Source organism: Prunus avium, chromosome 1 (assembly GCF_965620075.1).
Source record: "Prunus avium chromosome 1, drPruAviu1.hap1.1, whole genome shotgun sequence".
NCBI lineage: Eukaryota > Viridiplantae > Streptophyta > Magnoliopsida > Rosales > Rosaceae > Prunus > Prunus avium.
Window position 1 is genome coordinate 58659636 of NC_142284.1, and position 23184 is coordinate 58682819.

Here is a 23184-nt window from a genome sequence, read left to right on the forward strand (position 1 = left end):
TTCTCTGTCGATGTTCAGTTTGAAGATCCTTCCTTTTCCTTTGACAGCTCTACCCTGTTTGCGCTGTGAGCTCAGTCGATGTTCACTTTGAAGATACTAGCACCATGAAAAGGTTCAGGTACTTCTCCAACTCTCACAATCTTGACTCCCTATTATCACAATCCAGACCATCATTTCATGCTCCCATTTTTCTTCCCAAAACCCTAGCCTCGCATGAGCCCTCTTCGGATAATTTCTTGAATTCAAATCAGTTTCACACGAAATCTGCTTGCTATTCAGTGAGTTCCTTGATTTCCTCAATCGGTTCTTCCGCAGTTTGTACTTCAGCAGCCCCATCTTCTCAAAAGTCGCAATCTTTACATTTGTACACGAGTGGTGTTGATAAGGGCCTGTTCGCGAATCTTTACTTGCTTAAAGATCAATATCATGGACGCGTTCAGGCATTTTCAACTGCGTCTTCTGATGCGTTCGAGCCTCCCTCGCCACCAGGAGCTTCAGGTTCTGATGAGAATGATGGGTTGGGGAACGTGGGTATTGATGGGATTGGACCGACTTCAAAGCAAGTTTTGGAAGTTGTTGGTATGATTAGAAGGGGTGAGAATGATTTGGCGTCCAAGTTGAATTCGATGAATGTAAGTCTATCTATTGCCTCCATTGCTCAGATTTTTCAGGTGTTGAATTCCGAAAAAGTATCTGCTTTGTGTTTATTTGATTGGATTAAGAATTCACAGCCCATTAGTTGTTATGGAAATGATATTTGTAGCTTGGTTATTGATAATTGTGGGCGGTTAGATGATTACCATGCAATGCTTCACATTATGAATGACTTCCGATCAGTGGGAATTTGTCTCACACGGAATGCATTTGAGTTTATATCTGTTTCGTCATCAAAGAAGGCTTCTGTTATCAAAGTGGTAGAGGTATTGAATGAAGTTGGTGGATCGTGTCGATCCGTTGGTTTGCTCTCTTTGATTGAGATGCTCAGTGTCAAGGGTTCATTTAAAATGGCCGATTTTGTGATGAAAATAACGGAGAGGAAGAGATCTTATTACAATATCATGATAAGAGAAAGTTGTCGGAGAAGAAATTTTGGCAGAGCTATTGATATGCTTGATGAGATGAGGCAAGTCGGTTGTGACCCAGATTCCAAAACTTACAATTATATACTCAGTAGCTTATATAAGAACTACAAATCTGCCGAAGCTACTAAACTGTTTGAACAAATGTTAGAAATGAATTGTTCTCCTGATGAAATAACCTACGAAATACTGATTTGTTACTCATGTAAAGTTGGAAATTTTGATTTTGCACGCAAGTTACTTGATAGTATGGTATTGAAGGGCATTAAACCTCGACTTACATCGCATGCTGCCTTTGTCAAGGGTTATTTTAACTTGCGGAGATATAAAGAAGCATATGAGCATGTTGTTGATTCAAGTGTTAAATACAGTTGCTTTAGCAATTCAGTTTGCAGTTTGCTTGCAAGGCTTTATATGAATGAAGGAAATGTAGTCATCGCCCAAAATATTCTGATTGACATGATTAATAAGGGTCTTAAACCGGATTTTTCAGTGTATACGAAAGTTTTGAAAGAGCTCTCCAAGACAGGCAGAACAGGCTTGGCTGAAGATTTGAGTAGCAGGTTCTGTAGTCTAGCATGAAGTGGATAATGTATTCCAAAAATCTGTTAGTATTTTTTTTATAAATTTTTTGATATAGTTTAACTTGCAATTTCTGTTTGTATACTGGCCTCTTTGTCCTTTCCAGTTGAAGTGTTGAACTCAGACTTCCAATTGATGAAGTGATTTTTCAAAAGCATTTCTGCTAGAGTTAATGCAAATCAGTTTAACTTTCTGATTTTCTTCCTCAACGAGGTTTCATGTTGTTCTGCAGGCCATAAGAAAAATAAATATTGTGTCCTCAAATTTCTTGTTGTGTCGTTGGACTAGAGTTTTGAAAAGAAAATAGGTAATGCGTACCTTTTCTTTTATTTCTGCAGTTTCGATTAATTGGCTGGCATTCTTTTTAGAATATTAAAACTGCACGTAGGCAGACCTTAAAACAATAGACTTACATGTAGCTTTTAAACGTACTCTTGGTGACACTGAAGACAATGGACAGAGAAACCTGGCTTAATTTATGTGTTAATCAACATTCTGGTAAGGTACTGTTCTTGCTTCATTACATGTAGTTTTAGAAATTAAAGTAAGTAAAAGGAACCTTTTTTTGGGGTAAATTCTACATCGGCTATGGCCTTCTACACATGTTTATTTCTTCTAAATTTTGAAAGTTAGAATGCATCTCATTTTATTTTATGTAAATGAATCTCTCAAGTTTGGACATTTTTAATAAACTCATGCACTTGAATAGTCTAAGATGAAATCCAAGTTGGTTGCATAGCATATATTGCAAAGCTGCTATTTGTGCAATTTCAGAAGACTCTCTTCGATACCCTGAAATTGCTGAACATTTGGCCTCATGCCTCACTTAGGTTTCACAAAATGCAAGTGCTGTTGAGTCCTTCATTTCTTGCATTCTTGAGAAATATCGCTACGTTCAACAAGTTATACTGCAACATCTTGTTACAAATATGATTTTCTGCTTCATTCAGAAAAGAATATATATTTGCTTTCTGTGTCAATGCTTTATATGTGTTTGTGTTCATCTGATGGATGGATGTTCTGTGAAGGAGAGCCAAATTGAGTTTTGATGGTTGACAAAGAAACGTCTGCTAGAGTAATATGACAATATTCGCTCTCTTATCATGGTGTCTTGTGCCATTCATTTTCAGTGTCTAATGTGATCATGGTTTTAGATGGTTAGTTCGATGGGACTGTTGTATTTGCAGCAAGGTGAAAGAAGTTTGAGTTCTTTCACCTTTTAAAGATCCATAGGTGCACTTGATTTTACTTGAAGGAACTCCAGATATTGAATCTCCATGCATAATATGTTTATTTATCAGGAAATGGTATTAGAAATGATTCCAATTTCTGACTTTCCCAAACTAATGCATAAGAAAAAAATTTATACTTTCGACCGAAAAAAAAGGGGAATAAAAAATTATACAAGTTTCATAATTCAATATCCTCAAAACCAAGAATTGGATCAATTAGGGAAGTAGTTGATTCAATTCCTTAATTCCCCTATCCTAGGTACCCCAATTGTCGACTTCCTCCATTCCGAGCATGATGGTCATGGTAACTTGGATTTAATGTGAAGATTGTATAGTATGTTAAAACACATAATATCTAAAAATTTCCCTTACCTTGTTTTATATTGGAAAAAAAAAATTTGGATTTTTCATTCACAGAAGCAAAAAGGATCATCCCTGTAAAATAGAAGTTGTCTGTTTAGATTCTTAGAAGGTGAAAATCGGGTCTTCAAGTTGAGTAGGGTTTATGATGTTCCGAATAGAACAACTATTAGAAAATGGAGGGAACGAATACGGGGACCAAAAACCTCATGCTAACGTGGCATATTTCAGCCTCACGATTCTCTTTTCAAGCATATTAACGGTTTAGACGGCTGAGATTAAAAGAAAGACGAGAGGCAACAACAAAACAAATTAGCCATTGAAGAGAGAAGAACCCTTCACTCTTTCTTCACTCTTCGCACGCCGCCGCCAGTTTTCCGTCACTTCGCCACTGAAGAAAACCCTTCACAGAGCTTCTCAGTTTTCAGCCATGGCGGAGCTAAAGCTCTCAGAGAGTCGGGACCTAACCCGTATAGAGCGCATAGGCGCACACTCCCACATCCGAGGGCTCGGCCTCGACTCTGCCCTAGAAGCCCGTGACGTCTCCGAGGGCATGGTGGGCCAGACCTCGGCGCGAAAAGCCGCCGGCGTAATTCTCCAGATGATCAAAGAAGGCAAGATCGCGGGTCGGGCCGTACTGTTGGCGGGTCAACCCGGAACCGGAAAGACCGCCATCGCCATGGGCATGGCCAAGTCGCTCGGCCTCGAAACCCCCTTCGCTATGTTAGCCGGGAGCGAGCTCTTCTCTCTCGAGATGTCCAAGACCGAAGCCCTAATGCAAGCTTTTAGGAAGGCCATTGGGGTTAGAATCAAGGAAGAGACTGAGGTCATCGAAGGTGAGGTTGTGGAGGTTCAGATTGACCGGCCTGCGGTGGCTGGGGCGGCTTCGAAGACCGGGAAGTTGACTTTGAAGACGACGGAGATGGAGACGGTGTATGACTTGGGGGCCAAAATGATTGAGGCTTTGGGAAAGGAGAAGGTGCAGAGTGGGGACGTGATTGCTATTGATAAAGCTTCTGGGAAGATTACAAAGCTTGGTAGGTCGTTTTCGAGGTCGAGGGACTATGACGCCATGGGACCGCACATCAAGTTCATGCAGTGCCCTGATGGAGAGTTGCAGAAGCGCAAGGAGGTCGTGCATTGTGTCACCCTTCATGAGATTGATGTCATCAACAGCAGGTACTTGAAAATCTCAGCTTCAAGCTTGTGTTGTTCATAATTACTAATATTGAGAGAATACTGCTGTAAATTATGAATTTATGAATTTTAGTAATCATATAATAATCTTGGGAAAATTGCAATTAGCCTCCTAATTTGGTATTCACTGGTGAATTGTAAGTGTAATTGGATTTTAGATTTTTATCGTTTCACATACTGGCTCTATCTGTTGTTTATTTGCTCTTTCATTAGTTCAAGAATTGAGCCAATGGTTGAGGAGGGGGTATGAATCATTTTCACCTAATGTAGTTATCCGTGGTGTAGGGGACTACCACTCTGTGTCTGAGTTGGATGTTTTGTACCTCAGTTTTGATTTATGTGGGCTTTATTTGAGTTCTACAACATTGTGCGGTAAGATTCTATTCATGTAGAAGTTTTTTCAACTCTGTAGAGATTACAATCGCTTAGAAGTTAGAAGTTAGAAGCTTTTCTCGTCCTCTCTAATTTTCAACTGTGTAGGTCCACCAAATCACAAAAACTGTGTATATGTTACTTTGTTTTCAAAAGAAAAAATGTGGATTGTATGAAGCTACATGTACCAAGAGAAGGGTTTGAAATAAAAAGCAGTACCCTTGATCTTGAATTGCCAAAGTGGCTGTAGCCAAATTGAATAATTGGGAAGTTTACTGGCCGGCCGTTGTGAGATTTTTCTCTGTCGACGGATCTGCTTACCGAGTTTCTTACATTTCTTTAATTTAAAAAAAATGATAATAATTTTTCCCGTTTGGTGTACTAATGAATCATATGAGAAGGGAAGAAGAGGGGAATGACATCGGATTTAGCCTTTCCAAGAGGCCCTTGTCTAATATCAACATTATCATTGGGCCACCTTCCAGGCAAACTTGCTTTGATTCCCCAGCTGTTTGCGTCTATTGGTGCCTGCATATATTAGATGATTTTTTTTATTTAAATACAACGCCCTTAGGAAAACCTACATTTGGTCACCTTCCAACCAAACTCGAAAAAACCTAACCTGAAGAAGCTTCAGGGAAGGTTAACTCCACCTAAATCTGAATTTTATGAAGCTTGGAGCTGAAATTGCAGTTGAGTTTTGGTGAGAGTGAACACATGCACAGAAATCTACAAATTATTTTAGAAATTTCAAGATATTTATCAATCTTGATTTGTTTTGGATTGGTGTTACAGTTATTGTCATGATAAATGTGCCTCTTTTAGTCCTCATTATTTTACTGTTCTAGTAATTCTTGTTTGGTTTCTGTATAAAACATCCATTGCAATGCCACTACGTTAGTCTCAGTATTGGCTGTGGATTAATATGACAGTTCTTTGATTATACCTTATCACTTTTCCAGAACACAGGGATTTCTGGCTCTATTTACTGGTGATACTGGTGAAATCCGTTCGGAAGTGAGAGAACAGATTGACACAAAGGTGGCAGAGTGGAGGGAGGAAGGGAAGGCAGAGATTGTGCCAGGTGTCCTCTTTATTGATGAGGTGCATATGCTTGACATTGAGTGCTTTTCATTTTTGAATCGTGCTTTGGAGAATGAGATGGCTCCAATATTAGTTGTTGCTACCAACAGAGGGATCACTACCATCAGAGGCACAAACTATAAATCCCCCCACGGGATTCCTATTGACCTCCTTGATCGCCTGCTTATCATTACCACCCAGCCTTATACAGAGGATGAAATTCGTAAGATTCTGGACATCAGATGCCAAGAAGAAGAAGTTGAGATGTCTGAAGAGGCAAGGCATTTGTTGACCAAGATCGGTGTTGATGCATCCTTGAGATATGCTATCCATCTCATAACAGCTTCTGCCTTGGCATGCCAAAAGCGGAAGGGAAATATTGTGGAGATGGAGGATATTAACCGAGTTTACCATCTGTTTTTGGACGTAAAGAGATCAACACAGTACTTAATGGAGTATCAGAGTCAGTATATGTTCAGTGAGGAAGGTGATGAAGATGATACCACTGCCATGCAATCTTGAGAGATTCCTTGCGACTAGGAAAGACTTGGTGTTTATTTCTGTATCTTGCTTTATTGGTTTTAGGCAGCACTGGACTTTCTTCATGGGAAAACGGCATTACTGCTCTTGTATGTTTTGGTCCTGTTTAGAGTTTGGGATTTTATGGTAGTTTTGTGGTTTTTCCATTTGAAGCATGACTCTGTAATATTTATCCACATACAACAATGTAGCAGGAATAGTCTCATGACTCTGAAATCTAATCTACTCTAATCTAGGGTTTCCGCCTATGTCTTCCACTGGGAGCTTTACAAGTTACAAAACCTTCGGTTTAATCAATTGTGATTCATTCAATCCAAGTCTGTCCAAGGGAATTGTAACGGGTTGTTTAATCAATTGGCAAATTTCAGTTGTTAGTCCAGTTTAGTTTGTAATTCACATCTTCCCTCCTTTCTCATCTCCCCGAGATGCCGATTGCTGAGTAAAAAAGTGGAAGAAAATAACAGATACAGTTTTTGTTCGTCAATCAGTCTCAAAATCTTGTATGCGTATTAATTTATGATAGAATGTGAATTGCCAATCATTAACAAGGGTATGCTCTGAAAAGTAGAGGATAATTGTTTCTACAAGTCTGATGCAACTCTATTGAATGAACACCGATTGCACTCTTCAATTCCTTGATATTTCATTTTGAATTTTGAAGAATTATTCATAGAAATTTAACACGAAGTGATAGAATTTTTTTAAGGCAAAAGCTGTTTCAAGCCACATAATAAAACATTGCTTAACATATAGCATAAATGCACTATAACACAACTTACACAAGACATGATTTTCTTTTCTTATCCTGTAACTCTTGTTGTGAGGGTAATGTTCCTTGCATAACAGTATTTTCATCTCAGAGGCTAAATGTAACCTCTGTAGCTCCTCATTCTGATTTCTCGCACTGGTTTTTCGCCTTCTCCTTTCATGCTTTTTCTGCATTTATAAAGGCAAACCACATTCATCATGCTCCATGCGCTCCCATTGGTTCTGCAAAAGTCTTCCTTGTTTAGTATTCAACCTTCTTTACGATGTTTTCTGTGAGGAGCAAAGAGGCTTGTAGGAGTTGGTGCAGATTGAGATGCTTACCGCTAAAGCTCTCTGATTACTTCAAGCTCCAGAGATGAGGTGGTGACCGGTGTTCAAAAACTCAGAGAACAAATTTTCTGAAAACAGTAGGTCAGTGACCCCCTTTGCTCCCTTGTGCGTCCGCCCTGTAAGCATTCATAAGTTGCATGTTAGAGCTAAATATTTATAATTTAATTGTACTAGAACATTGTCTATATAGTAGATGAGAGAGATGGAGCATATTAACATAACAGAAAAAGTTCGGAAGATTCAGAAGCCAATTCTTCAATATCAAATATATATGAATGATTCCTAGCTAGTCTACCTATACGATCCATCTTGTGACAGTTTAGCATGGTAATAAAACATAAATATTTTGCTATGTTTTTAAGCTATATTACCATGAGTTTGTCAAGAATTCAAGAACACAATCCCAATCTGCCAAATTTGGGACCGGAACCGAAATTGATACCAGGCCAGATGAAAGAACAAGTGCGCTTTGTTTCGACCGTACAATGAAAGAACAATTTCATAAGTTCACAGTAACAGAAGATAGGCCTGGAGTAAATTGGTTTTCAGCGTCTTAGTGTAACAAAGTATATGAATGTTTATAGAAGCCAAAAGTAAAAGGTCATTTCAAACCCTTCTTCCAAATGATGAAAGAAATAATCACACAAGAAACAACAGGAACATATTGCAAAAAGCTAGCTATATTTAGAAAACTGAAATATTCACATCCATTTTTGAGATTGCCACTTTCTGCATTCTTTATTTTCCTTCATTTTTGTGCCCAAAGTAAACTGATTGAATTCCTTGGTATATAATTTTGAATTTGACCAATCATTCATTGAAATCTGACACAAGTGATAGAAAAAAGAACTAAATATTTTAAGGAAATAGCTGTTCCAAGCCACATGATAAAATAATGCATGACTTTATGAACTACGTATACGAACTAGAAGGAAGTAAGTTTGACTAGGAAATGTATACCTTTTGATGGTACAAGATGATGAGGCGAGGGAAGCCTAGAGAAGATGGGATATCTTACGTCGACATTGCTTCTTCAAGAATATCATGCTGAGCTACTATATGATGATTCCAAACATAAGTGAACACTAAATATGGTAAATGAATGTATAAATAAATAGATAGATGAAAAAGTAAGACTCTTACCAGAAGAGGTGGATAAGATTGCCACATCCTTTTCTTGTAGAATCCCATCATCCTCATCCTCATCATCATGATCAGGGCCAAATGTGATGTTTGGGATGTGAGAAATCTTGGGCCACTCCTTTCCGATGCCTTTTCGGTAACTTTGTGCAAGACTCCGACAATGAAAGAAGGAAAGATTCAGCAGTGGTCATTTTAGCAAGAAGCCTGGCAGTGTTTTTAGGGGACTAACTCGTTGCTCTCGGGTTTGGGCGACCAGTCGTTTCCGGAACTGACGACCGGTCGTTTCTGCTCCAGACTTCCTATTTCCGCATCCTTAAGCGAGCCAACTCCAACCTGATCTCCATGTCCGATCACTTTTTCACAAATATAATACCAAAGAGACTGTTAGCTCTCATATTATTTCATCATCAAGGAACTTTCTGATTTCTTGCATGATCTACAATTCATCATAATGAACTTGTAAAATAAATTCACAAAATAAATGTTGCTTGTATAGATGATAAACCTACACCACACTTTAAATAAAAGTAAGGTAAAATAAATTCATAAATTAATTGCTTGTTGTATGGACGTTAATTTTGCACCATACTTTAAATAATAAAGTACATGTGCGATAAAATAAATGTACTTGAATGGGTACTAATTCTACTCCATACTTTAAAATAAAAATAAATTCGATGTATGAGTAATAAACTTACACGATACTGTAAATAAAATAAATGTAGGGATAAAACTGCCGCCTAATATATATATAGGTATATGATATTACCATAGATTATATATATATATTTAAAACAATAAGTATGTTTATGTTATATTGAATAATATATATAAGATGAAGATCCTGCACAAAAGGTTAGAAAGCTATGATCTAATCAAACACCAGAAACAAAAATTTCTTTTATTGCATCCATATGTATGCTTGCCTTCAACTTTGGAGTATCCTTGTGCAAAGAAAGCATTAGCCGCATAAACTTCATAATATATCATATATGGATGTTAGTGAAACAAATGAATTGAAATACAACAAAACTTGTAAAGGAAGAGGGATACCAAGATTGAAACTCAAAAGAACCTCGATTGTTTAGAGACTCTTGTTGATAACGTGTTATAAAACTAGGGAATTGTAGAGAGAATTGAGAGATAGAGAAAATATAGAAATACTCTTCCAAGCTTGTATATCAAGGCTTACTTGGTGTGTTTTATTCATCTTTGATTCCTAGTATTTATATTCATAGGAAATACACTATTCACCACTATATTACAAATACATTGTGGGGTGAGTCATATATTAGGTATTAGGTATTATGGTGACATCCACTTATCCATGTAAAACATGGATTTACAACAAAAACCATATCATAAGATGTAGCATCAATTTTATCAAATACAAAAGTACTAAAGAAATTGTAACATCAATTAAAAAGAATTGAAGTGTTAAATTAGTTGAGCTAATGTGTCTAGCCCAAGGGATTATGTGAGATTAACTCCTCAGTATCGGTCATCGGATACACAAACATTCACAACCCTCAAAAAGGGGATCAACATATTGCGGGAGCCCCCTCGCCCATCCAATTGATCATAATTTTATTAATAGAGAAGAAACATAAAGAAAACAAGAACATCAAGGGAGGACCAAACCAAACCCCGCAGAAAAGAAAGACAATGACAGAAAGGCACAATAATATGCGGACCCAAGAAACCAAAACTCTGAAAGAGTAAACAAAAAGAGACTAAGTAAAACGAATAATAAAACATTGCTTAGCATAAATGAAACATGATTTTCTTTTCTGAAGGTGCTTATTCTGATTTCTTCAACTGGTTTTTCGCCTTGTTTTTTCCACGCTTTTCTGCATTTACAAATGCAAACCACATTCATCATGCTGCATGCGTTCCCATTAATTCTGCAAAAGTCTTCCTTATTTAGTATTCAACCTTATTTACGATTTTTCCTATGAGGAGCAAAGAGGCTTGTTGGAGTTGGTGCAGGTTCAGATGCCTACCGCTTAAGCCCTCTGATTACTTCAAGCTCCAGAGGTGAGGTGGTGATCCGTGTTCAAAAACCCAGAAAATCAAATTTTCTGAAAACTGGGGGTCAGACCCCCTTTGCTCATCTCAGCGTCTGCACTATATAAGTATCCAAAAGTTGCATGTTAGAGCTAAATATTTAGAACTTAGTCATGTCTAATTCGTTTTATAGGGGCCATTAACTTAAATTATAAGTTGTTTATTACTAGTTGTATATACTAGAACATTATCTACATAATATTGTAGATTAGAGAGGTCAAAAAGTTGGGAGCCCAAGGCTGCTCCTGCCCTAAGAGTGGTTCTGCCACCACACATGCAAAAACAAGCAGAAAGAATGCAAATTGTGACAGATTAAAAAAAAAAACAACCTTAATTATGCACCAGTTTCAAAATTCTTCTGAGTGCCATCATGCCATGCAAGAAATGAGGCAGAGTTTGGATCTCCAGTATTTACCTCTGCGTCCATTGCTTTATCTAATCATACATTGCTTTCTCTAATCATCATTCAAAACCAAACATATTAAGAGCATGGCATATGCTTTCATAACCAATAAACTCTCAAACATTATTTTGCACGTGGGGCAAATAAATACATCAATTCCTCAACATCATCTGAATGATGCCTAGCTACTCTATTTATACGATCCATCTAGTGACAGTTTAGCATGCTAACAAAACTTAAATATTTTGCTATATTTTCATGCCATATTACCATGAGTTTGTCAGGAATTCAAGAACACCATCCCAGGTCTGCCAAATTTGGCATCGGAAGCCGGAATTGAACCAGTCCAGATGAAAGAACAAGTAAGTGCCCTTTGTTTACACCCTACAATGAAAGAAAAATTTCATAAGGTCATAGCAACATAAGATAGGCCAAGAGTCAATTGGTTTTCAGCCTCTTAGGGAAACAAAGTATATGAATGTTTATAGAAGCCAAAAGGAAATGGTGATTTCAATCCCTTTTTCTCTTCTAAATGATTGAAACAAATAATCACAGAAGAAACAAGAACATATTGCATAAAGCTATTCTCGTAGAAACTTGAAATAGTTACATCCATTTTGAGATTACCCCTTTCTGCATTCTTTCATTATTGATTCTCGGTCATGATTGATACGTTCGAAACCTGTTTCTATCAACAAAAAAAACGGAATTTGTATCTGGAATGGGCCTATGAACTAGGAACCAGAAGGAAGTAAGTTTAAGTAGGAAATGTATAGAAAAAATATACCTTTTGACAGCTCACTCTTGTTACGGTTAAAACAGCTGTGAGTGACTTCAACTACAGAACATCCTTTTCTTGTACAATCTCATGACCCTCCTCATCATCAAAATCAGGATCAGTTTCATCAATTGTGATGTTTGGGATGTGAGAAATCTTGGGCCACTCCTTTCCTGTGCCTTGTCGGTAACTTCGTGCAAGATTCCGACAATGACGGAAGAAAAGATTCTGCAGTGGTGATTTTAGCAGGAAGCCTGGCAGTGTTTTTAGGCCACTGCAAAGCGTAATATTTAAGGAAGAAAGGCATGGCATTATTGTAATCTTATCAGAATCCTCTTCCTTCACCCCTCCTTCCCACTCTTGCAGACCCGACATGCTTACAAGTCTGAGTTGTTTCAATTTTGGGAATAAAATACATGCTGATGAGGATGATTTTATTGATGTTTGGTTTTCTATTCCCAAAAACTCATCTCCAACCTTTTTCACCTTTCTCATATCCGATATCATCAGTCTTTCAAGGGATGGCAATTTACCAAGAGGAGGCAAAAACTGACTTTCATTCCATCCATGAAGAATAAGGATTCTCAAATTGTGTAAAGACATCATCCAATTGGGACCACTTATGCCATGATAGCAACGTATATCTAAATATTCCAAATCTTGCTGCGGTCGCAAGACATTCAGTACTATTTCTACACTGCTGCTTTTTCTCTCCTCGTTTTGAAAATTCTCAAAAATTAGTTTCAAGTGAGAAATTTGCTTTTTGTTCCACAATTGTGCTTTCTCAGCCTCACCATCTTCGCCATTCCCCGGAATTCTTATCCTAAGAACACCTTGAAGCTGGTCCAAGGTTCCCAGGTCTCCTAGTTTCAATGCTTCATCGTTGTCACTGCCGCAAACACGAAACTCATCTAGTGTTCTCAGACTTTGTAATCCCATAATCCCTTTTGGCAAGTACTTCAGCTTATCACAACCGGAAACATAAAGATGGCTTAAGTTAATCAACTTCCCCATACTTTGCGGTAGATTTTGAAGTCCATAGCACCCAACAAAGCGCAAGGTTTGCAAATTGTATAAATCACACACTGCGTTCGGTAACTTCCTCAGAAAAGGATTGAAAGAGAAATCAATATACCTCAAATGTACCAACTCGACAATCTCTTCTGGCACTTCTTTGATAAGATTATGACTCAAATTTAATGTCCTAAGACATTTCAATTCTAAAAGTAAATTTGAGTGTATGGTAGTGATTTTTGAATCCAAAGCTGTAAGGCTACGCAGATTTTTGAAATTGCAAGATGAAACAGATAACGGAAATGGGCCCTTCGGTGCAAACATTAAGGTTAAATGGCGAATCTTGTTGTCCCCTAGCCCTATTGTGTAATTAGCACGCAAGAGCTCTGTCTCAATGTTAGTACCGGTAGCCTCCATACAAACACAATCACTCTTGGTGAGAAACTGAACAAAGTCATGCACGATATCATGCATTTTGCATCCTATAATATTGCCATCCTCATCTTTTACTAGATCTTGGAAGAAAGATCGCATTACCAAGTTACCAAAAAATCTTTGGCCTATTACTTTCTTTTCTTGGTTTCCTTTCAAATTCAGAAAATCTTGTGACATCCACAGCTCAACCAAACGATCCTTGTTGAATTCATAATCTTTTGGAAAAATAGCACAATATAAAAGACAACGTCTGATCGCAGGTGCCAAATCATAATAACTAAGTAACAGTGGTTGGAAAACTTGTTGCTCAACCTCTTGTAGATCCCATATCTTACTATCCAAAACATCTTGCCATTCCCTCCTGGTTTCCTTATAGCGCATCAGACTACCCATAGTCTTTGCCGCAAGAGGCAAGCCCTTACATTTTTTTGCAATTTCTTTACCAATAGATTCAAGCTCATTAGACTCAAATTTTTCCCTACCAGAAAATGCAGTGTGTTTGAATATTGACAAACAATCCTGTTCACTCAACTCCTCCATATGAATCATATGAGTGGTAGCTCCCATCATAATAGCAATCTCCTGCTTTCGTGTGGTCACCAATATTCTACTGCCTTTGGCACAACTTTGAATTAATGGTGTCTCTAATTTCTCCCACTTTCTTTGGTCTTGTGTCCACACATCATCTAGGACTAAGAGCAACTTTTTTGCCGCGATGGATTCAGACATACATTGCAAGAAATCTTCTAACTCATCTGATTCAGGGGTGGTGCCTTTGGCACCATTAATGATGGCTTTGGCAATTTTAATCTCATCAAAAGGTTCCGAGACACAAACCCATATTCTCTTCTCAAAATAGGATTTAACATTTTCATCATTATAGGCCAGTTGAGATAGAGTTGTCTTTCCCATTCCTCCCATCCCCACAATGGGGATGACAAGGAGGCCGTTTCCTTCTTCACTACTCTGGCTAAACAACTTGCTAACCAAAACACCCTTTTGTTTTTCTCTACCAAATACTGCAGATGTATCAACAAAAGATGAAGTTTTTCTCGTTCTGGCAGTTCAATGTTTCTTTCCAAGTATTGAAAATTATATGTTTGTCTTTGCTTGGCAATCACAACCAAGCTTTCATTCAGATTTTTTATCTTAACAGCAATGTCACGGTGACGAATTACGCGACTTACTTGGCCGAAACAAAAGCAATATAAGGGGATAGAGAAACATACCGTCTTCTTATTAGCAACATGAGCATTTTCACCGTTTGCTTCTTTTTTTTCAACTTGTTGTTTGAGAATCTCAGTGTTCCACTCATCCAACACATCGTCCATCTTGTAGGCTATACCTTCCAGCTTATCCAACCAGTTTCTCACACTGGCCTCCTTCACTTGCCTTTGCTCTGCATCCTCAAGCACGGCTCGAATATCTTCGAGATGGGCAGCGAATTCTTCAACTTCTTTCTTGGCATCCAAAACGAATCTCACCTCATCTTCTATGTGGTGATAAGTTACAGAAGCCAATCGTTCTAGGAGCACGGAAATGAGTGCCTCCACCATGTTTGTTTGACACTGGAAACACAGAAACACAAGATCTATGAAGTAAGAAGTGCAAGATGAGTGTTTGGTATCGCCCTTCTCCTACCCAAAAGACTCCAAGTCGACTAGATGAGGACACCGTTGACAAATAGGGCCACCGTGCCTACTTGTCCAAAAAAAAAAACCAGAGATTAATGGTGGTTAGTTGGTCGGTCATGTCACCATTATTTGTCTCATTCCCAAAAAAAAAAAAAAAAAAAATCTTGGTCATTAGATGAAAACAAACGTTGAAAAAAAGATTTTAAAGCTGGCCGTCCATTCCAAATGAAATGGCCCTTAAATCTGGATTGTTCATCATGTGGCTTTTGGGCTCCTCCTATATCTATTGGAATGGAAGGAGAGTCATCTTGATTTTTGTCCGTGTGAGGGGCATCATTTGTCTCAAGTACTTGTCGTAAATAACATAAGCATGTGTTTTTTTTTAGTAGCGAGTAACGTGAACATCATGTACAACGATTGGTTTTTCAACAACTTTTAGTGTTTTTCTTCAACTCGATCTGATTTAGTAGCGAGTAACGTGAACATCATGAAATAATTTTGAATTTTCAAGTAGCAAGTGGTTTCTCTCCAACTCAATCTGATTTTGTCAATACGATCGGATACGAAGTCTCCAGTAGCCACTGAATTCTTCCCATATTTTTCGAGTTTAAATAATTACGCTTTTGAAAACCACTAGACTCTTTAAATTGGTCATCTCAACTACAAAAACGTATGTGTCTTTTCAGGCTGAATTCCTTCATGATCATAAGGTTTTAAGTTTCTTCATGCTGCTTCAAACACAATTCTTGTTGCTGGAGCAGGCATTGCACCATGGATTGGTCTACTACCTCTACCATTATCAATAGCAGCAGTTGGATTATTTCCAATATTCTGAACATCATTATGAACAACAAGTAGTAAATTCGTTGACGTCTAATTGGCAAAACATGATCAATTTCGGTCACTGGATTATGGTTCATCGGGTTTTCTACACCACTAATTGGAAAAACATGATCATTCTGGTCACCATTCGATATATTGCCCTAGACATTCTTATCACCATTTGCTCCCCCGAAAATTGCCGCACTTGGACTGGCTGTCGACCACGATTAAGCATCAAGTTCTGAACATTAGCAGTTACTTTCTAGCCATATTTTATTTGTTTTCGATCAATAACGGGAAAATTCAGGCCACTAAGTTGTTCTGGTTGAGCTAATTAAGAGTGGTCATTCTGACCACTGTTGCCTTGTGGAGCAAGCGACACCTCTTAAGATAGCCTAAAGGATAGGATATGGGTTGCATCCTTCTTTTTAAAACGCTCAAAGTCCTCGTTGATTTGGTTAATCAAACACCATGTTGTCTTGACATTGTTTATTTGAAAGCTCCATGTTTTCTTTGAATGCCTCGTAAGTATAAATGGGCTGATTAGAACCATATTTTGGTTCTTTATCTTTATATGTTGGCCTTTTGTCATCATTTTGACCATTAGAACTATAAATTGGCTCTTTGTTTGTAGCCATGGTAATGATTTTGATTCTTGAAACACCCAACAAAGCCACCTTTTGGCCTATCGATGTCATAGTCTGGCTTGTAGCCATTTTTATTATTATTAGAGTAATAATTTATATTATAATCATAATTTGGCAACTCATCCCGACCGTTTTCATCATATTCTGAATTTGGTAGTAAGATAGGGCAAAATATAAACACCTTTAGTTGGATTTACTTTTACACGAGTTTAACAACTTTCACATACTATATGCATGTTTGGAGGGGCCATTCATGAATATGCCCGAAAATTAATAGATTGAATGAACTTGAAATAACTTGCGCATCACGTAATTCAACATCTAAATCGGGCGGGAAACTAGCTCCATATAGGTTCGAATCTAAACTACCCCTTCAATAAACAACGTACAATGTACCAGTTGGGGGCCAGACGGGCCAATCTGAAAAAAGTTGTAAGAGGTATTATAATTCTCTTTTTAGGACCCCATCATGAATAAAAGCAATGTTAGATTTCCTCACGAACTAAATCTTAAAGCAATGATACTCTCCTAATGTCCTCATTGTCTCATAACACATTGAGGACCCATGCTTGTATCACGTGGACCTCATGCCAGCCCCATATTAATTAACCTACTCCCGCCACGTGGCCCACATGGGTCCACAGACTTCCCTGCCTTTAGAAAAACTGCAAATAAACCAATTTTTTAACCAATTAGATTCCATCTAAACCTGCATAAACGAAAACCCACCGCGGCTTCTCTGTAATTAAAGGCACAAACCAGGTCCTAAAATGCTCACCAGCACTAGTTTGGTGTACACGTGGCGAATGTAGGACCCAGATGCAGAAAGAGCCATTGTGACGCATCGCAGAGAAGCCACGTCGAACAAAGGGGCGTTAGTTGCTTTCTGTCTCTTTCTATGGAGCATCGACTTGGAGAAATACTAGCCATTTTTCTTCTTCCTTCTTCGTAACTTCTCTCACTGCCACAACTTTCAAGCAAAGAACTGAGTACTTAAGACGGTGCGTTTTGGGTTCGGAGAGGCTCTCTGAATCTCAGATCTGGAAGCTTCTTTGCTTGAACTTGTTGGTAAGTAGACGGTTACTGTTGATTATCATATGCTTGATTTTTCCTGTTTGGGTGCTGAGAAAACGAGAGAAAGCAAAGGAAAATTTACTTGGGTGATAATTTTGTTCTTTTTGTTTTTGTAGGAGTTTGGTAATGGAGAATTTGATCTACTTACAGAAATAGTAAGCAACTGTAGAGAGAGTAATTGGAATTTGGAAATGGCGACTTACACTGAATTTCATCAGCCTGATATAGCTTCAGACCGTCAACACTCCCAGGTACTAATTCTGTGAAGTTCTTGCTTTCACTTCCTGAATTCTCTTTTAGGTTACTGAGAAATTGAAATTCTAAGTTTAGTACATGATTTATGAACACTAAAATTGAAATTCTAATGATGAAAGGGTTGTTGGTATTGTAGAAATTGTCTTGACTCTGTAGGTGTGATTTATGTGCTTTAATCATTGAAGTTTGCTGCTATATGATTTTTGTTATTTTCATATAAAATCAGGACGTAACTATCTCTCAAATTTTGGATCATGGTTCGATATCCTTTGGACGATTTGCTGTAGAATCACTGGCATGGGAAAAATGGTCTGTTTTTCGGCACAACAGGTGTCAGGAGGAGCTTGAAATGTACAAGTCCAATGGATTGGTTGCCCAAAAGAAGGCCTACTTCGAAGACTATTACAAAAGAGTTAGAGGTCTCAAGGCATTGCAAGTGCAGCACCAAGAAACCACCCAACCTGATCCTTGTCCGGATGTGAAGTTTAACACCACGCAACTGGAATATGAGAATTTTCATGACTTGTCCAAACAGAAAACGTGTGGAAATGATACAGTTGCTAATTCAGATTCGTCATTGGGAACCGTAGTTGATAAACTTAGACAAGCTAAGCAACAACCGTTGAATGACTGTAATGACAATACGGATAAGGCTATCATGGCAGATGAAGCCAATAATACTTTATCTAATATTGAACCAGAACAAGCTAGAGTTGATGCTTCCTTATCACCCACTCCATCAGTCACTAGTAGCTCCAGAGCTGCCCAGCATGATAGCCTTGTCGCTGACCCTGTCAAGAATGATGCTGACAAGCCAAAGAAACACGCACCTCCTGTATTAAAGGCTAAGGTATTAGCTGGTGTCTATGTACTTCTCTCATCTGTAGAACATCCCCATCTTTTATAACTACGTTATGGAACAGGAATTATCTCTATGTGAAAATTTTAGTTTAAATGAGGATCTAGCTCTGGTATGAATCCTACTAGTGGAGAGCTAAATGTAATCGGTTTTCATAGTTAAAGGTGTCATCTTATAGACTATTAAGGTCATCAATGACTTTGTTGATTCTTATATAGAAAGCCTTTTGGTTGTCAGTCCCACTGAATTGTAGGGGACATAAAAAAGTACACAAAACACAGTAGAATTATACAGGTAGGAAGAAAGTGAGAGTACTGTAACACTCTCATGGCTTATCTTCTGGAAAAAGGACATAATTAGTTGGATTTGATCAATTAAGTTATGATATATGTTTTTACTTCTGCTGAGTAGCCTATGGATTGACTTCTTGCTTGAGTTCAGACTTTTTCTATATTTTCAATGTATTTTTAAGGGGTAATTTTGGGTTATTATTTCAGGTTAATGCTGCTTTACCTCGAAACAAATCAAAGTTGGACTGCAGAATTACTAAAGATGCTGTTAAGTCATTGGAGAAGTCAAAACCACTTCCACTGCATATTACTTCCAAAAGGGATAACCATCTTCTTCCTAGCAAGTGCAACACTCGTGGGGCTGCCAGCGAGAATAATGCCAGTCATGTTTCCTCACGTAAAAAACTTACTGAAGTTTGCTCCAGTGCCACTGTTCCTCATCCTTCGTCAACGAGAAGTAGATTGGTGCCATCTTATCCTAGTTCTAGAAGTGATCCAAAAAAGGCAAATTCAAATGAAAAAAAATGGGCTGATAGGTTACAAACAAATCTACCAGTTCATGCACGATCTGTCCAGGTTGACCATCTGGTTTAACATTCATATTACAATTACGATCAGCTTTGATGCTGATAATGATTTTCTCTTTGCTCTATTTTTGCAGAATACATCAAATGAAAAATCCATTGTTTGTGGCTTGAAGAACATGGCTGTAGAGAAACGGTCTGATTTCATGATAATAACAGTTTTTGTATCTATATTTGTGTCTGTCTTGCTGTCTCTCTTTTACTCTCTGTCTGTCTGTCTGTCTGTCTCTATCCATTTGGGTAGTTAACTTGGAACTTTTCAGGAGCTGTATTGGAGTTTCTAGAAAGCTTTTAGGTTTGGGAAATCAACAGATGCGACAGAAGGTTCGCCAGTCTGAGAATCAGAGACCAAAATCCATGTAATGCATGTTACATGTGTACACATTGTTTCCTGTAGTTTGTCACTTTTATCTTTTTGTGTTTTGAATTATGCTTACAAGGGTTTGAAAATGAAATAGTTGAGTTGTTAATAATTACAGGTTTACAAATAATCCCCCTCGTGTTGACTCTGAGCGCAAGAATTATGGAAAGGAAAGAAAAAAGAAAGAGGTAATTATAAAATTAGATATGGTTAGTTTATGCTTGAATGTATATCCTCAGTCTCTGGTGCTCTTGAAAGTTGTACGTGCCATTGGGATTATAAGAGATTGGTAACTCGAGAAGGCCCTGAGGTCACTTCAAGTTTTCTTTTATAACTTTTATTGAATATTTTGTTCTGGTTTTTTCCTGTGAATATTTCTTTTGTCATTTATAAGGGAAAAAGATGAATTATGTTTACCTTCCCCTTTGCCTTTTGTGCTATATAAACATTCATATAACTTTGTTACCCTAAGAGGCTAAACGCCAATTGACTGTAGCCCTGTCTTCCAATACTGTGAGTGATGAAATGGTTCTTTCATTGTATGGTTAACCTATGGTGCACTTACTGGCTATTAGGATATTGGAACTTGGCATATAGTCGTGGTTAAATTTTATCCATAATGACTTTTCCCAAATCTGGAAGATTGGATAGTGTCTCTGACTTTTTGGTAAATTCATGATAATGTTGCATGAAATTTAACAAAAGATTGATATATATATTTCTTCTTAGCATGCTTAATTGTTGCCAAGATAGATCTTAGAAGTAGAATAGCTAGGCACCACATAATATTGAAGAATTGAGTTCTGAATCTTCTGATCTTTTTCTTTTATGCTAATGGTAATGATGATCCATTATTGTGAACTTTTTTGGCCAATGTGTTGTTGAGTAAGGTTTTAAGATTTTTTGAATATAATGGAACCATGCCAAGATCTTATTATATTTGGGTTTGAAGGTTGATAATTGTTAATGAATGCCCTTTTGTTTTGTTTGTTTGTTTAGATTTTAGTACGATGTAAATCTTGTGGTCATGTTGTATATATGTGCAGGGAAAAGAGGAAAATAACGCTGCAAACCGAAGATATCCAAAGCCCGCCTCAACTGCGACATCCAGTGTTCATAAGAATGTAAAAGTGGTGCATAAGGTTGTTTCTCATCACAATCTTAGTTCTATTAGCTAGTTTGTATGTCTTTCAGGATTGATAATACTTGGATATGTTTTTCCTCCCATAAAATTGAAGTGGTTCAATATTTATGTTTCTCCTATCTAACTAGATTAGCGTGCGCACACACATATTGTTCATCAGCAAATTAAGCAATTTGAAAACCCTGTTATCTATTTCAGATTGCAGAATTGAAGTCTGGAATCATCCCACGTGCTTGAAGGGAACTGAGGTCTCCTTTTTTCCCCCCTCCAAATCACTAAATAATTAATTAGAAAACTTTCTTTTTTGCTTGGCCTGATTGTTTAGATGAAATATCATTCTATCTTTTGTATAAAGATCACCTCTTATTTGTAACTTTGTAAGTGTGTCCTCATTTTTATTTGATGTGGTTATTGTGCAGACTCAAAATGCCAAGCTCGGTCCTCATCCCCTGCGAAATCAATGAGGCCTGTGCAACAGGAAGAATGTGCCGTCGCATTTATAATGCGGCAAAGTTTGCAAAAACAGGCGAGAACCAGTGCAATAGATTGGAATGTTCACCTGGAGGGGTAAATGGAAAGCCCCAATGGAATGTCAGATACATTAGCCTCATAGTATGCAACTGAAAGAGTTACTGGATAAGAAAATCATGTTTTGTTTTCATTTCGAAGGCTGTCATCAGACGAGGCGCTGAAGTTAAGAAAGTTTATTTTAGTTTTGAAGTAAGAATATGTATACTTGCAAGAAAAGTAACTGCACGTATAACTTAAACTTTCGGAGAACAACTGAATGTAAATTAATGGAGCTATATATAACAGAATGACGATGCTTTCTGCCGAACTCAATCAGAGCCTTGTGACTTGTAATCGTGAACATGCTAGGCAGCAAGACTGAGGTCTGTATCTGTCTCTTTTTTTTTAAAAAGAATAATGTGTGTTTGAAAATTGCATTCGCCCAGGGGTGGAGCTACTCCTCCAGGAGTGGCATTGGCTGGCCCCACCACATTTTGAAACTTTTCACATTGTTACATGTTATATATAAGATGAAAATAGTTAAAGAAACCTTGGTAGTTTTGAGTAAATAGCTCACCTCAAACTAATTATACATAAAATAACTTAAATATATTTAGCTGGACCTGTAAGTTAATAATATTTAATTTTGAAAACATTAAAGTAAAAAACAAATTGAGTTTTTATGGAAGCACAACTACGTCGGAAAGGAATAATGTGCTCTCCACTTTAGACCCGAGTTTGAATCACTCTCTCTGTAATTTAAATTAAATTAAAGTACATCATCTATATATATAAAGCAAAAGGCAGAGAATTGTGAAACATTCAAAATATCAGAAAATGCCCTTGGTTAATGCAAACATTAAGAATTGAAATTATTAATTAAATAAGGATATTATGGTAAATTCACACTTTTTAATATTAACAAAATTTAAAATTAAAAGAAAAATCAGATAATGAATCCTCTTTTTATGGAACACGACTACTCATTATCTTTTTTAATTCTAAAATAAATTTAAGTTTTTTTAAAAAAAAGCTTCTTGCAGGCACGAAAGTGAGTGCAGAGAGGCTAGTTTGTATTTAAAAAAAAGTTTAAATTAAATTACTAATATTTATAAATAAATAAATAATAATAAATAAAAAACCCAATTTGCGGGCAAAGGGGGATCCATGAAACAAGACACGGTCCCGGTCTAAATGGGGTGATTATGAGACTTTTGTTTTGCTGGAGCAGTTGACTTGGAGTTTTCCTTGACGACTGGGTAGAAGAAGATATATCAAACAGAATTAACAAAACGAATATAAGTCAAAGAAAATATATTTTAAAAACAAAGCTTTTGCTATATCGCAGTTTCCATCATGCCAAATTAGTTATGAGCCTCCAACCTTACCACTGCTCTGGTAATTTGCTCAAACACATACATACACAGAACCGAAATTAGAGAACTGAAAAAGCAGTTGTGGATCTACGGCAATCAATTACAATTCACCTTCTGAAAACTATTATCTCTCATTGTGATTTAGGGTCTGTTCCTTTTCTTCCCTTTCTCCCAAATTCTAATCATCTTTGACTTGTTTTGTTATCGAGAGAAAACACGAGGAACATAACAGAATTGACTAATAT

At 37.4% G+C, this 23184-nt stretch overlaps 4 protein-coding genes and 1 non-coding gene across 29 annotated transcripts; 4 read left to right on the plus strand and 1 right to left on the minus strand.

Moving 5' to 3' along the window:
- On the plus strand, nucleotides 1–1870 carry LOC110755969 (uncharacterized). The gene has a single exon (XM_021957316.2). It carries the CDS (start codon nucleotides 105–107, stop codon nucleotides 1659–1661), a length of 1557 nt encoding a protein of 518 aa, XP_021813008.1. The 5' UTR covers nucleotides 1–104; the 3' UTR covers nucleotides 1662–1870.
- A 1668-nt stretch (nucleotides 1871–3538) lies between these two features.
- LOC110755991 (uncharacterized) lies at nucleotides 3539–6691 on the plus strand. Its single transcript, XM_021957340.2, has 2 exons — nucleotides 3539–4432; nucleotides 5785–6691. Exons 1-2 carry the CDS (start codon nucleotides 3684–3686, stop codon nucleotides 6425–6427), a joined length of 1392 nt encoding a protein of 463 aa, XP_021813032.1. The 5' UTR covers nucleotides 3539–3683; the 3' UTR covers nucleotides 6428–6691.
- On the plus strand, nucleotides 5064–5159 carry LOC148298084 (small nucleolar RNA snoR109). Its single transcript, XR_015833336.1, has one exon. It is a non-coding gene; the product is annotated as a small nucleolar RNA snoR109 (small nucleolar RNA).
- Nucleotides 6692–7063: 372 nt separating the features above from the next.
- Nucleotides 7064–15076, minus strand: LOC110756000 (putative disease resistance protein RGA4). Of its 25 annotated transcripts, none has more exons than XM_088246865.1 (8): nucleotides 11944–15076; nucleotides 11784–11844; nucleotides 11427–11540; nucleotides 11083–11208; nucleotides 10690–10808; nucleotides 8687–10590; nucleotides 8504–8598; nucleotides 7064–7659 (listed from the first exon to the last, which is right to left on the minus strand). In XM_088246865.1, the coding sequence occupies exon 1, from the start codon at nucleotides 14302–14304 to the stop codon at nucleotides 11995–11997; it is 2310 nt and encodes a 769-aa protein (XP_088102991.1). In that variant the 5' UTR covers nucleotides 14305–15076; the 3' UTR covers nucleotides 7064–7659; nucleotides 8504–8598; nucleotides 8687–10590; nucleotides 10690–10808; nucleotides 11083–11208; nucleotides 11427–11540; nucleotides 11784–11844; nucleotides 11944–11994. The 25 variants fall into 25 exon arrangements, with proteins under 25 accessions (XP_088102991.1, XP_088102990.1, XP_088102993.1 ...); XM_088246864.1 differs by having other exon boundaries at nucleotides 10690–10813; XM_088246867.1 differs by lacking the exon at nucleotides 11083–11208 and having other exon boundaries at nucleotides 8687–10536.
- Nucleotides 15077–17395: 2319 nt separating this feature from the next.
- On the plus strand, nucleotides 17396–21896 carry LOC110755992 (uncharacterized). Its single transcript, XM_021957341.2, has 10 exons — nucleotides 17396–17554; nucleotides 17677–17811; nucleotides 18042–18665; nucleotides 19172–19540; nucleotides 19626–19684; nucleotides 19812–19907; nucleotides 20028–20097; nucleotides 20956–21051; nucleotides 21252–21301; nucleotides 21473–21896. Exons 2-9 carry the CDS (start codon nucleotides 17752–17754, stop codon nucleotides 21288–21290), a joined length of 1413 nt encoding a protein of 470 aa, XP_021813033.1. The 5' UTR covers nucleotides 17396–17554; nucleotides 17677–17751; the 3' UTR covers nucleotides 21291–21301; nucleotides 21473–21896.
- Nucleotides 21897–23184: the final 1288 nt, after the last annotated feature.